A 13,659-nucleotide genomic window follows, 5' to 3' on the forward strand; every position below is an offset into this window, starting at 1 on the left:
AGAATATTTTTATTACATTTAGTAGAGAATTTATCAAAACAAAATTAGCAATGTTCAGTGTTATTTACAATAAAAACAGACACACAAGATTAAAAACCAACTTGAAGTACACAGATTAAGGCATTAACATCTCATTTGCTAGTGTCTCCTTTAATGAACCGCACAGAAAGTGATACAAAAATAAATTTAAAACAATTCAAGTTTTTCTATAGAAAGGGCTCTATAACAAAACAATAGAGATAGAAACAGGAATTGAGAACAACATCAATCACAGCACAAAAAATTCACGGATACAAAACATGCAAATGCAATACAGCATAGGTAATACAATGGTAATACAGGTCCCATCTAGAAATTATCATATATATATCTATATATATCTATATATATCTATAAATATCTATATATATATATATCTATATATATATATATCTATATATATATGCCTCTCCTGTGCTTTAACTCAGTAAAACTAAGGATGCTTTGCCAAATTTTGCAAACCATGCTCCTTTTTTTCCAAATACTAATTGACGCATTAAAGCAACATCATCATATCAATCATATCAATCAGAATCCCATATTCTTACAATAATGTTCATACAGTATATTCAGGGTAATAATGATCTGATCCTCTGTTGAATTTGGTTTGCTCACTTACAAAGAAATGAACAGTCTCTAATTTTTATTGTAGTTGCATTTTAATGGAGAAACAGAATATCAATCAAAAATCCAGACAACTCCATTACTTAAAAGTTATAAATTGAATAGCATATCATTTAGTGGAATAGGTAAATGATCCCCTATAACCTACAGCCAGAATTCTGGCCTCCACAGATTGGTTATGTGCCCATGTAGCACAAAGACTATATTCAGTCTATCAAACATTACAATTTCTGATCTCAAAGCCTTCAGGAAAAGCTTTGTGAGAAAGCTGCTGGTGTGATGGAATAAAAATATAAAACGACTATCAGTCATTCTCGGTCTCCATGTAAGATCTTGCCTTAATAGGTAAGGATGATCATGACCCAAGACTACGATCTGAAGGCAGTTGGGACCACAGTCGCCAAGAACACCATTGATAACACTCTAAACTGTAATGGATTAAAATATTGCTGAGCCCACACGACCCCCCTGGTCAAGAAAGCACATGTGCAGTTTGCACACTTCTAAATGATTCTGGGAACAGTCAGGTGAAAGTGGGGTGGCTGTAGCTCAGGAGGTAGAGCAGGTCAGCTACTAATTGGAAGGCTGGTGGTTTCATCCCTTGCTGCCCCAGTCTGCATGCTAAGTATCCTAACCCTAACCCCAAGCTCATATTAATGTGTGTGAATGCTTAGATAGAAAGCACTTAAAGCATAGAAGACAGTGCTTGTGTGAATGTGGCTTGTTGTATTATGCACTTTGAGTGCTCTAGGAAAGTAGAAAAGTGCTATATAAGAATCAGTCCAAGTCCAGTGGTCATATAGAACTAAAATTGAGCGTTTCAGGGAAGAAAGATGTTGACCCAAAGAATACCATCCCCACAGTCAAGCACGCAGCTGGAAACATTATGCTTTAAGGCTGTTTTTTTTTTGCTAAGGTTACAGCATGACTTCACTGCATTAAGGAACCAATTGGCAGGCCATGTACTGTAAAATGTTGAACAAGAACATCCTTTCCCAAGCCAGAACACTGAAGGATCGTGGATGGGTCTTCCAGCATGACAAATACCCCAAACATATAGCCAAGACAACAAAGAAGTGGCTAAAAAAAGAAGCATATTAAGGTCAGGAAGTGGCCTAGCCAGTTTTCAGATGTCAGTCCTATAGAAAATCAGTGAAGGCAGCTAAAGCTTCAAGTTTCCAAAAACCTAAAGGATTTAGAAAATTTCTGGGCCATAATCACTCCTGAGATGTTTGTGTGGCGGGGTGTTGTCTTTGGCTCTGCCGTAGAGGAGGGATGGTGCAGCGGGGTAAGGGTGTAGAGTCAGGGGAGGCTGGCAGACACAGCAAGGACCTATCATCATAATCATGCATCCACTTTTTCTGCAGTAGCTGAGGAGAGCAGTAGCAAGAAGAGCGAGGGCAAGAAGCACTGCCAAGTGACCAGAAGCTGGAAAGCTGCTCACGCAAGCACAAGATTACAATGCACATTGTAAATGAAGACTCTGTAATTACACTGCCAAGCGTGGGTCACACTTGCTACAATGCACAAACCTGGTGACAACTACAAAAAACATCTCACAACTACATCTACCAATAAGGGCTTCTTTACCAAGTACTAAGTCATGTTTTGCCTGAGGATCAAATACTTATTTCACTCAAACCATAATTTTCATGTTTTTTGGATTTTGGTTGATATTTTTCTCTGTCCATTAAAATGAAATTACTACTACTACAGTTCATTTGTTTTTTAAGTTAGTAAACTTACACATTTAGCAGGGGCTCAAACAATGACTTCCTCCACTATATGTATGTATATATGCACCCTATCTCCTCCTTAAAGGATGGGCCAATCTGAATGAAAAATGTCACAAAGAGCAATTATTTTAGCATTTATTTATTCTAAATGTAAATTATTTTGATATTTCTAAACAGGACGTTCATTTCATTATCCCCCTTCGAATGCAATGTTACATCTTCCGTTTGCATTTCTTTCACTTATCACTTTTTATGTATATTGCCCTTAAGTTAATGGTCACTAAAAATTGTACCTGCGATGGAATTGGAATGACGGAACTGAAAAAGCACCACAGTCCTTGCAAAAAACACACATAAAGTGGGTTTTTGCCAGTAGAAGTAATTTTTAATACTGCAAGGCATAGACATTAAGATGGACAACATCACAGCTCCCTATTCTTGTTAGCATAGAGGATATGAGCCTGACTAAAACATATTTTATCAATTGTAGCAAATATGTAGTCAAATTGACTTTTACGCATCACTGTGATATTTTGTCACTGTTTAGTTGCTTGATTCTAAAAAAAGGTATCTGATGACTGAAAGTGACAGGTAGCTCCTTTGAACAAATAAGTAATGTAGACATGTTTTAGCATCTGTTTAGATATTGTACATAAAAACATTGGAGGACTTTTTAACATTTTTTAATAGTTTCTCTTATGGCTGACACAGCATTTTAGATATACAACAATAAACTACTGTTATCAAGTGAGCTACCATTTGGGTCAGGCACAAGTTGTGGCTACAATACTATGGTAATGTCATGCTAGTTACACTCAAAGACATGGGCTAAAAAGGCAGGAAGTGATAATGGGTATTCCATCCATCTTTATATGCTTTCTATAACAGAAAGTTATAGTCTGATGTGGCCATTTGATTATCTATTGAGCCCTAAGCACCCAGTTAAGATGCAATTAATTCCCTATAAAATGCACACAAATTGTCACTGAAAAGTCATGACAGTTGAGTTCAGATTGCTTGTTGTTCTTTTTTGCGTTCCAATACTATGGTTCAAAATACAGGTATGTATTTTGTGAAATACACCCTTTCTTGCCAAGAGCAGTGTTGCAGAGTAATGGAATACATGTACCGGCGTTATGTATTTAAAATACAAAATATGAGTAACTGTATTCCATTACAGTTACTGTTTAAAAAAGTGATAATAAGAATACAGTTACTGTGTTGAAATAAATGGATTACACTGCAGTCATTTCCTGTTTCACAGGCTGTCCCGTCTCTAATTTTGGCAATTCCCCGCAAACCCAAACCTGGAAACCCAAACAAAACGCAAAATACAAGTCTCTAATGTAAGCGTCCTGTTAATGTTGGTGGCGTCAGTTACACAATGGACCTGGAACAAGCACAACAGAGTCAGCAGTGCGTGGGAAGGAATGTATTTCTTACTTGGAGATTCTGACAACACTTCATATTTGCCAGCAACCAAGCTGCTGAGAGCAATAGTAATAGCACAGTCTGCTCATTTCCAGATTCTCATTTTTATTCTTCAATCATAATAGATTATACTATTTCTTTTATGCTGGGTGTAGGTGCAGGCACTAAGTTTATCCTCTGTCTGAAGAACAGCCAACTTTCTTTAGATTTGCTGCTCCTTGCAAACAGGTTTGAACACCATATGGGTTGGGAGACTAGAGCTGTGTGCCTGAGATGACCTTATTGGAGATATCTGTACTCACTGAGATAATAAAGAGCTAAGAGTAGAAAAAAGCTGTGTGAAACTGTACAATGTGAAGCCAGAGGTTTTACTTGTAAATAAAAATTACTTGTAAATACACTGGCATCAGTGTATTTACTTTAAACACTTTAAACATGTTTAATATGAAAATCCAATATTTTAACACTAATGCGTCTACATATGCATATATATATAATGAGCATAGTACACCCTCTTTAATATCCACAGACTGTACAGATCCTCATTTTGGGGGGTTATTTTTATCTCCATTTGCTGAGAGTAACAATGCTCAATTTATTCCCCCTTGTACCTCAACATGGTGATGTTACACAGCACAAATTCTACAAGCCACAAAATATGTGTTTCAAACATCATTCTTGAGGTAATCGTTAGTAACACAGGAAAGTATTTGAAATGCTGGTTAAAAGCACAGAATTGGCTCTTCTAAAGTTTTTTTTTTACAAGCCTCACTTTTAACATCAAGACAAAACAGCAGACTTTACCCGACTTGTGCACGCAGCATGATTACTGTGTATGTTATCCAGGCAGTTGGTAGCTTTTGCAACGGCACATCTGTGGTATTGTCTCTCACTGCATGTCTACTCAAAATGCTTCTTGAGCTAGCATACTACATCTTCACTTCGAGTAGTACTCTGGACAGCTAACAGTCACTGTAAAGTTAAGGTGATACACTGGACTGGGAGATACTTAGAGAGCACGAATTTATTTTGATAAATTACCCCATAAAAAGGTTTACTTACACAACACCAAATTGTAAGCAACTAATTAATTAAAGATGCAACAATGGCTTGGCCAGGGACCATCTACTTGGAACAGCCTTACGCTATTCAGAGCTCAGAGCCAACCAGAAGCTGCTCTGAAAAAAAAAAACAGTTACAAGAAAAATTATGAAAATTAAAAAAAATGTTAAAGAAAGAGAGGTCAACATAATTTTATCTGGTAAATTTATAAACATACTGGAAATAATGCAACTACCTGATATTTGTTTTGTTATATAAATCCACCTGCTTACTTTTGGTAAGTTAAGATATGTCAGATAACAGTGGGTATATACCAACTCATTTCTGTTAATTATTTGTACCTCTTTTCACTGTTTAAAAAAGAGAAGATCCTGTTATTTAATGCAATTTGGGGGATTTAGGAAGTTTAATTATTTCTTTTAGTATGAAAATAATATTTTACTTTGAGAAAAGTTGAAAAGTTTGTTTGTATATGCTGTAAGTTATAGTTTTTAGAAAAAAAAATCTGAATCAGCAAAAAAAAGGAACTTGGAAGCAAACAACCAAATTGCAATTGGTGCATTTGCTTTTGTGTTCACAAACAAATAATTACATTATATATGCTGTAATTACGCTGGAATTCTATAAGCTACATAACTTTGCTGGATTAGACCCGGGTTATAGGGCACTTCACAAATGTAAAAGTGACTGGAACCACGGGGGAAAAAATCACAAAGAACATTTTTGGGGGTTGATATAACTTATTTACGCTCTATATTAACTAGAAAATACAACAAGGAACGTGTCTGCTTAGGGTCAGTTGTGATCAGTTTTTAATTACTGACACTCCTGAATCATAACAGTGACCCGTGTATTTTATCCATAAGATTCGGGCTAAAGTTGTGGAACATTTAAAGAAATTACTTTCAACATGATGAGGGAATACATTAAATTGATATGGAGTATCACACAGGGCCTAATGTTGCTGTCACACAAACATTTAAATTTCCTAGCACAAACAATTTTCTTCTGCCAATTTTCATCATGTTTTTTTAACAGGCTGAGGTTTATTTTAATATACGATTCTATTCTACTTTTACATATTATAATTTTTGATCATAGTAAAATACCTTTCCTTTCTGCAAAGGACCTCATAACTTCATTAACCACTTTAAAACATCTGCCAGTTTAATTTCAGGCATGAAGTGGATTCACAAATCTTTAAGACTTGCAAATCTATACAACTATTTTAAACAACAATGCCTGTTTGAATTTTAGGCTTAATGATTTGATTTTTGTAATATCACTCGCACCTTTCATTTTTCTTATCTATTTAAAAATATATTTTGTAATGCAGTTACAGCCACATAATGTTAATTCCAAATAGACAGAAAAGAACATGGAGTCTGTTTTAAAATTCTTATCTTCACATAACTTTAAAGCCAAGTACCTTTGTGTTACCTTTGTGTAAATTCCCTCTCATTTTAACAACTGAGAGGGAATTTACACAAAACGTTATAAACCTAACGTTTCTGGACTACCAGGACCAATAAACAGCATTATAAACCTTGTGATCTGAGTAGTTCAGTGTATAGTTCAGTGTGTGGTTGGTTAGCTCAAACTAAGCAGCTGAAGTTTTTTGATATTGTTACTTCTCTCTGGGTTGAGGCAGTTTTGTTTATTTCATTTTGTTGTAATCATTAAAATACTGATATAAAACCATTCTTGAACACATACTTTCTCTTGCTAGAAAGTCAGACAACACTCAGAAAGTATGTCAAGACAACAGTAAACTCACATCTGCAACCTTGGCACAACTCATATGTGGAACTATTTCTCTACAAAGACTAGATAACAAAAAAGATTAACATCCTATTCAATATCACAGTGTCTGCTGGGGTTATTTTGTGACTCTTTGCTGGGTTCAGACCCCAGATATGTTAATCAGGTTGGTGATAACCTGCCTCAGGTTGACTATTTTCTTCTGAAATTTAAAAAAGTCAGACAGGAATCTCTGTTAGACGTGTTCTCTACAAGCTTGACTAAAAAGAAAAACAATGGATATGAGTTCGAAACTGCAGAAGCGTCCAAAAACATGTGTAGATGAATCCTGTAAAAGCTTTTGGCATAAATTTTGTGGACATCTGTGGCTGTCAAGATAACTGCAAACATGGTACCATGAATAAACATGTTAGCACTTGTCAACCATAAGAATGATTGTTTCTAGTCCTTTATACTTTTAACGTAGGTGTTTTCCCCTTGTCAGCCATAATTGTGCAAAAATTGTTTACCGAGCATCGAAACTAGATCTCAGATCAATAAATAGAAGCTAAGTTAAGGCTACGTCCACACTAATGTGTTTTCTTTTGAAAACGCATAGTTTTCTCTCCGTTTTGGCCTCCCGTCCACACTGAGATGGCATTTTCCCCAAGGAAAAACGCAGCGTTTTGAAAACGCTCTCGAAAATGCATATATTTCAAAACGGAGCTGTCCCGTCGCAGTGTGCACACTCGAAAACGCAGACTTTCTAAAACGATGATGCATTTTTGTCCTGTGATGCATTCATGTGACCAATTAAACAAAGATAGTGGAGGGCATTATACAGCAGTTGTTTTGATTGCTCTCAATTTTGACAGCCCTAAAAAAGATTAATATCAGTTTGTACATGCTCCAGATAGCTTTTCGTCAAATTCTTTAATTCTCACCCACTTTTGCGCATGCGCAGGACTGGAACGTAAGCGTTTTTGGCCGTTTCAATGTGGACGCACAGCGTGGACGCGGAGCGTTTTCAGACGAAAACGCCGTTTTCAAATCTATCCGGGCTAGTGTGGACATAGCCTAAATTAACATAATTCAGAGGTTACACACCAAACTCCTGTTTCACATCTGACTCAAACCCCGTGCAGCAGTTTCCTCAATTTTGGACTCGCAGTCAACTTTTGAATCCTATACGTCAAAGGTAAGGTTTTACTACTTAACTTACATAGGTCAACTGATGTTGCTGTAAAATTTCTACCATTATGTGCGTGAATGAATCTGAAAGGCAGAGGTCAGTTACAAATTGAAAAAAACACTTTGAAGGAAATAGTGGAATTATTAATAAAAGTTTCTAATTTTTTAGAATCTTAATGTACCAGTAAACTTTGATCTTAAGGAATATAAAATTATTTGGTGCTGCTGTTTCAGAGTCTACAGAACTACAAAGATTAAACAAACTGAGCAAATTGACTATGAAAATAATGGCATCACTTGATCTGTGGTATCACTGGCTACCATTCAGAGATGCAAAGTCAGAAATTCACAGGTTGCTCCTAGTTTGGTCCCAGAATATCTCCCAGTGTAATGGGCTGCTACCTCAGGTGGAGTGTGTCTTGACAGTATTTTCAGCTCTATGGTGATGTCTTTCGGCTCTCTCTCAGGATGCTGTCCAGGCCATTCAGCTGGCGGAGGAAACCTCGGTTAGGGATGACACCTCTGTGGTCTTTTACTGTCTTGATGGCCTCCACAAGCGTCAGATTTTGTCTGATCATCAAGTAGGCTAGCACCAGAGTAGCTGAGCGGCTCACTCCCACAGTACAGTGGACCAGAACCTTACCTGCACATACCAAAAAACATAATCACAAGTCCACGCAAATTAAACAACCTGCATAGAACTCAGTAGCCATGCACACAAAGAACCCAGCACATACACAAAACTGTTTGCTTTGTATCCACTGTGGCAGAAACATCAGCGTTGTTTTAAAATGCATTTTTTTACTATTTGAAAAATGAAGTTTGTCAACAGTTATTGTTTGCTGTGTAGCAGTGGAAATATCAACAACTGCCACTGGATTACATGAATCTTTAAAACTGGAGGATTCTAAGGCGAGCTCTGAAGCCTCAGCACTCCTGTTCCATTAGTCTTGTACAATATCAATATCTTGTACAAACAAACAAACAAACATAACGAGGCTCAGGAAAGTAAGTGTGCATTGTGATCCAGCAATTATAACTTTGGCCAAAATACAGACATTTCATTCGCCAATAAAAAGTTGCTCAGCCTTCAGCAACACATGTAACTGCACGTATCATGACTGGATGAGTTTCAGGTTTTGCATTTTTTTCTGTATTAGAGTGAAGCCAGTGATAAATCAATACATCCACCCATGTACAGTGGAAATTACAGCTATAGTTAAAATGGCAAACTTAACTTTCAAAAAGTCAACAAATCCTGAAGACAACAAATTATTGATGTGCAGCACACATATCAAATCTTTCATAGTGATTTTGTAATTTATTCAAACTATAAACAGGCAAAATAAATAATAAGTTATGGTGTGTTTTAGCTACAGTGAATTTGTTCCAGCTCGGGTGGAGACTTTAATGAGTAAATACTTTTATAGAGATTCAAGTAGATTTTATTGCAGCACATTTATACTTTTATTTCAGTAAAATGTTATTTTTACTGAATATACATACACTATTGTATTACTTTTATATAAGTAGCAGATTTAGGACACTTCTTCCAAAGCTGTAAAATGCTGATAATCAGCATTTGATCAGAGCATTTGTTCACTGTTTATCAAAACAGTGAAGAATACTTTACTAGTAAACACAGATCTAAGTACCACCAGATTTACATAAGATGATTTACGTAAAATGATAGAAACAACCTGAACTGTTCAGATCAGACAAATGAGCTACTTATTGTTGTCATATATTGTAAAAAGACAGTCTGTCACATACTCCTCTCTGTCCACTGCTCAGCGGACGTGTAACTTTATCTAGATGACCTATAATACTGGAACCTGAACCCGCAGTGAGTGGAACTCTGCAGCCAGAGGTGTACAGCTGTGTTTCACTGAGTGACCATTTGGCAGCAACATAAGCACTGGAGAGGCTTCCAAATTTAGTTTCCAAATTGTACACAAATACGGTTCAAAACAACGCTGATCATGGCGCCACCTTGCTTTAATGCAGTAACCTGAAATGTCCATTAAAAGTGACCAATCACATTAGAACCCCTCTTCCTTTGGGCTCTGCTCCAAACAGTCAAAATTCAGTTCATTTGCAGGAGCAAGAGTGAGAGTGTGAATCAAAGTTCTGCATGCACAGGTTGTTGAATTTATGCAGAGGAATTTAATTCTAGATTACGTTTTTTCCTGCGTGGAATTTTTGACATAAATAATTCCATAAGATTACAAAATGTTAGGTCAAAATGTTTTGCTTAAAATGGTCAGTTTGTTCTGCAATTGGAATTCCCACCATCTCTGGCTCCAAAAACAACATGCCAGTGGCCACAAAACTAACATTACGCCAGATTCCAGAAATCAATGGATGATGTCACAAACTTCCATTATTTTTATACAGTCTGCAAAAGAGACATACAGAACCAGAGTGTGAGCTTGTGGATGTTTGTTTATATTACAATCTTCAGCGTGGTTTTAGGATAGCTGTGCCCCTGATCACTGCTATTAAACACAAATGGTTGCTCCCCTCATCCCAGTGCAAATTACTAGGATAAATTGATGATTTACAAAAGACTATTAGCTACCCTAAAAATATTTATACATATTTTATATAAATGAAAATAGTTTCATGTAATCAGTGTAAAGCAATATACTAAATATTTGTTCATACTTTAAAGAAAAAGCTAAATGACCAGTTAAGACAAGGGCTGTGCCCCAAATTCCTCTTTTCTTCTTCTTCTTCACTACATTAGACATTTGCATCATTATTTAGACCTGTTGAGCCACACAAGTCTAACTATATAACACAACATTTAAGTGTTTTTGAAGAAGCAACAGCATGTAGTGGGAAAATTTATAAACTAAAAACAGGGCCATTCAAATACAAATGGATGAATCTGCTAAAGCAAGGTTACATTAAGCGTTCCCAGTAGTTATATAAGACCTTTCCTAGATCAAAAAGAGATTCATTTAAAATGTAGAAGATACTACAGTCTGAAAATTTTTTAGGTCTTAGGTCTTTGGGCAAGACACTTCACCCGTTGCCTACTGGTTGTGGTCAGAAGGCCCGGTGGCGCCAGTGTCCGGCAGCCTCCCCTCTGTCAGTGCGCCCCAGGGTGGCTGTGGCTACAATGTAGCTTGCCATCACCAGTGTGTGAATGGGTGGATGACAGATTGTGTAAAGCGCTTTGGGGTCCTTAGGGACTAGAAAAGGCTATACAAATACAGGCCATTTACCATGTACCATTTAGGTCAAAGAACAGTCTTAGGTCTTAAGTCTTAGGTCAAACAACAAATGTATTTGTTTACTCTAGTAATATAATAACTCATTTTTACTTAAAATTACTTTAGTCAATATCTATCCATCAGGCCATCAGGGTTATATGGGGTTCAGTCTTGCCCCGGGATCTTTTTTTGATATGCAGAACACAGAGCTTCTAACTGCTAGATGACCTGCTATTTGAAATGATAATTTTCCCTCATGTTATCAATTAATAATACATTTTTCATAGGCATCTTTCAAAAGAATCAAAGATACCTTGTAAGCAATTAAATAACAAAAAACACAGCATGCAAAAAATAACAATTGGAAGAGTGCATAGATTTAAAAGTTAATAGATCATAAAATTAAAATCAAACACAGTAGAACAGAGAATCTACCCACACAGACCCCCACACACCCAGACTCAGACAAACCTCCACTGGTGAGGGCTTTGTGAATGAACTCAGAAGCAGGATAGAAGTTAACACTCATGTCAAAAGTTGGTGAGTCATGAGCCTCAATGCCAAGATAGGTGATGTTCATCCCAGCATAATATTCGGCTCCCCCGCGCCACTTCGTCTGTGCGCAGTTGAGGATATGTGTAATGCCAAGTTTGGCCAATTCTCGTCGATCTGATGCAATGTCCCTGCAGAGGAGAGAAGGTATTTCCAGCTCTAGCAGTTAAACTGTTTTCACTTGACTACATAACTTGTATGATTTATGCTGACATGTAACTCTTATGTGACTCCTAAGCTTATGAATGAGACAAACAGATACTGCTGGGTGATGGAGCTAGATATAGATGTTAGATAAATACGCTTGCTTTAGACTAAACAACTTTCAGCTTATAAGGTGGAATGCCAGAATATTTACTTCATTAAAATTAGTTCTCATTGGGTGCTCATTACTGACTCGTAGTAATGGGTATTTTTATCTCTAAGTAATACGTTACTAAGAAATTAATACTTTAAGTATTTATTCACTGTTATTAAGACACTCTGAGTATTTACTTCTTCTGCCACCGTTTAGAGGTTAGAAACACTCACTGGTCTCCGATATAGAGTCGTGGCCACACTTCGTCTGCATGGTTGCAGGCCGTTTTGCCCGTGTAAAGGAGCCTTTCTAGCTCGGAGACGGTCAGGATCGGGGAGGAACGTTCAGAGTCTTTTCGGCTCGGAGACCTGGAGCTGCTCCGGGACCGAGAGAATCGAGACATGAACGCCATTAAATCTGTGAAAACAGAGATGAAAAGAACGGGTCTTTTATTATTATTATTATCATTATTATTATTATTAAAGAAATTCACACGCGCGTGCGTTCAGAATAAAACGAATAAAATTAAAATATAAACTGGTTGTGTGTTGTAATCCTTACGTTTATTATTTGAATATGACATTTTAATAACAAATGTACCTATAGCTTTATGTAAATAATTCGTAGCATGTTAGTTTACAGTTGCGGATACAAACAAAAGCATGCAGATCATGAATTTTACGTGTTTTTTTAAAAACGCGAATACCATATTTGTATTTACCTGTGTTGTTTTATTCCGTGTCTCAGTTATGTGGGGCTAGGTGCTCTGCGGCCATGTTGACTAATTTATTTGTTATGGGAGGATAACTGTGTAGACGAGACAGCTGCTATTGCATTCAGTGGGCATCTTCACCGTCTTCTCAACAAGTCTTCATTGAGGTGCGTGACTCCGAGGACATAGCTCCCGTTTTAAAACGAAATTTAACGAAATTTAAAATAATGTGAGCTTACACAGTACAAAGAGCTTCTCCAGTTCTTCTCTGTGGCAATTTATAGTCGGTTGTGTTGAAATAAGCGACTTTCAGCTGCTCCTTTAGTCACATTGGTCACAAGGGGTCGCCACAGCGAGTAAGTCTGCATATTTGATTTGGAAGATTTTTACACCGAGTTCTTGACACCATTGTGACTAAAGGAAGCAATTGAAGGTCGTTTATTTCCCGACGCAACCCCAAAAGGATTTGTGAGCACTCCTGGGATCGAAGAGGGATCTTTCAGTTTTTATGCGAATGTTGCTATTGCTAACTGAAATGATGGCTTTATTGGTATTATTTAACATTAATGGATTTTAGTCATTGTGGTGTTTGCTACCATCTGCTGGTCAAATTGGGGTAAAGCATTAAAAATGTCAAGGTAGGAAAAAATGAATAGCAGTCTTACCACAAGGTCCATCTGCTCTGGAACTTTCCATCACACCGCTGGAGTAGTGCGGTGTTGTTCTCCTTGTATAAAGAGTGATGGAAAATTCTGTCATAAAACTGATTACGTTTTAGTTTTTCTTTAGGAAGACCCATGTGCAGAAAATAATATATGTTATGAATTACAAATTACAATTAATAAAATTAGTTTTAAATCTGATTTAATAATAACTGGTTTAATAAATCATTTAAAAATATAATGAAGAAACGTTAGACCCACTTAAAAAAATCTAACCATAAAAAAATCTAAATTTGGGCTTTCTACGGAAAAAAAAATATAGGGAAAATGAAAATTTATTTGGAATGATTGTGTGAAATAGTACGATTTCTTTCCAGCATCAGACAATAAC

The 13,659-nt window shown here is 36.6% G+C and overlaps 1 protein-coding gene across 1 annotated transcript in view; it reads right to left on the minus strand.

Annotated features, from left to right (window-relative positions):
• LOC308387790 (dual specificity protein phosphatase 26-like) overlaps positions 1–13,659 on the minus strand; it is a 16,189-nt gene continuing 2,530 nt past the window's right edge. Inside the window, exons 2-5 of the mRNA XM_080868065.1 lie at positions 13,272–13,333; positions 12,128–12,311; positions 11,516–11,727; positions 1–8,466 (exon numbers count right to left, since the gene is read on the minus strand). Of these exons, the coding sequence (XP_080724191.1) occupies positions 8,261–8,466; positions 11,516–11,727; positions 12,128–12,311; positions 13,272–13,333 (664 nt within the window). The 3' untranslated portion in view covers positions 1–8,260. The remainder of the gene's footprint in view (positions 8,467–11,515; positions 11,728–12,127; positions 12,312–13,271; positions 13,334–13,659) is intronic.

This window comes from Rhamphochromis sp. 'chilingali' (genome assembly GCF_963969265.1).
Source record: "Rhamphochromis sp. 'chilingali' genome assembly, chromosome: 2".
NCBI lineage: Eukaryota > Metazoa > Chordata > Actinopteri > Cichliformes > Cichlidae > Rhamphochromis > Rhamphochromis sp. 'chilingali'.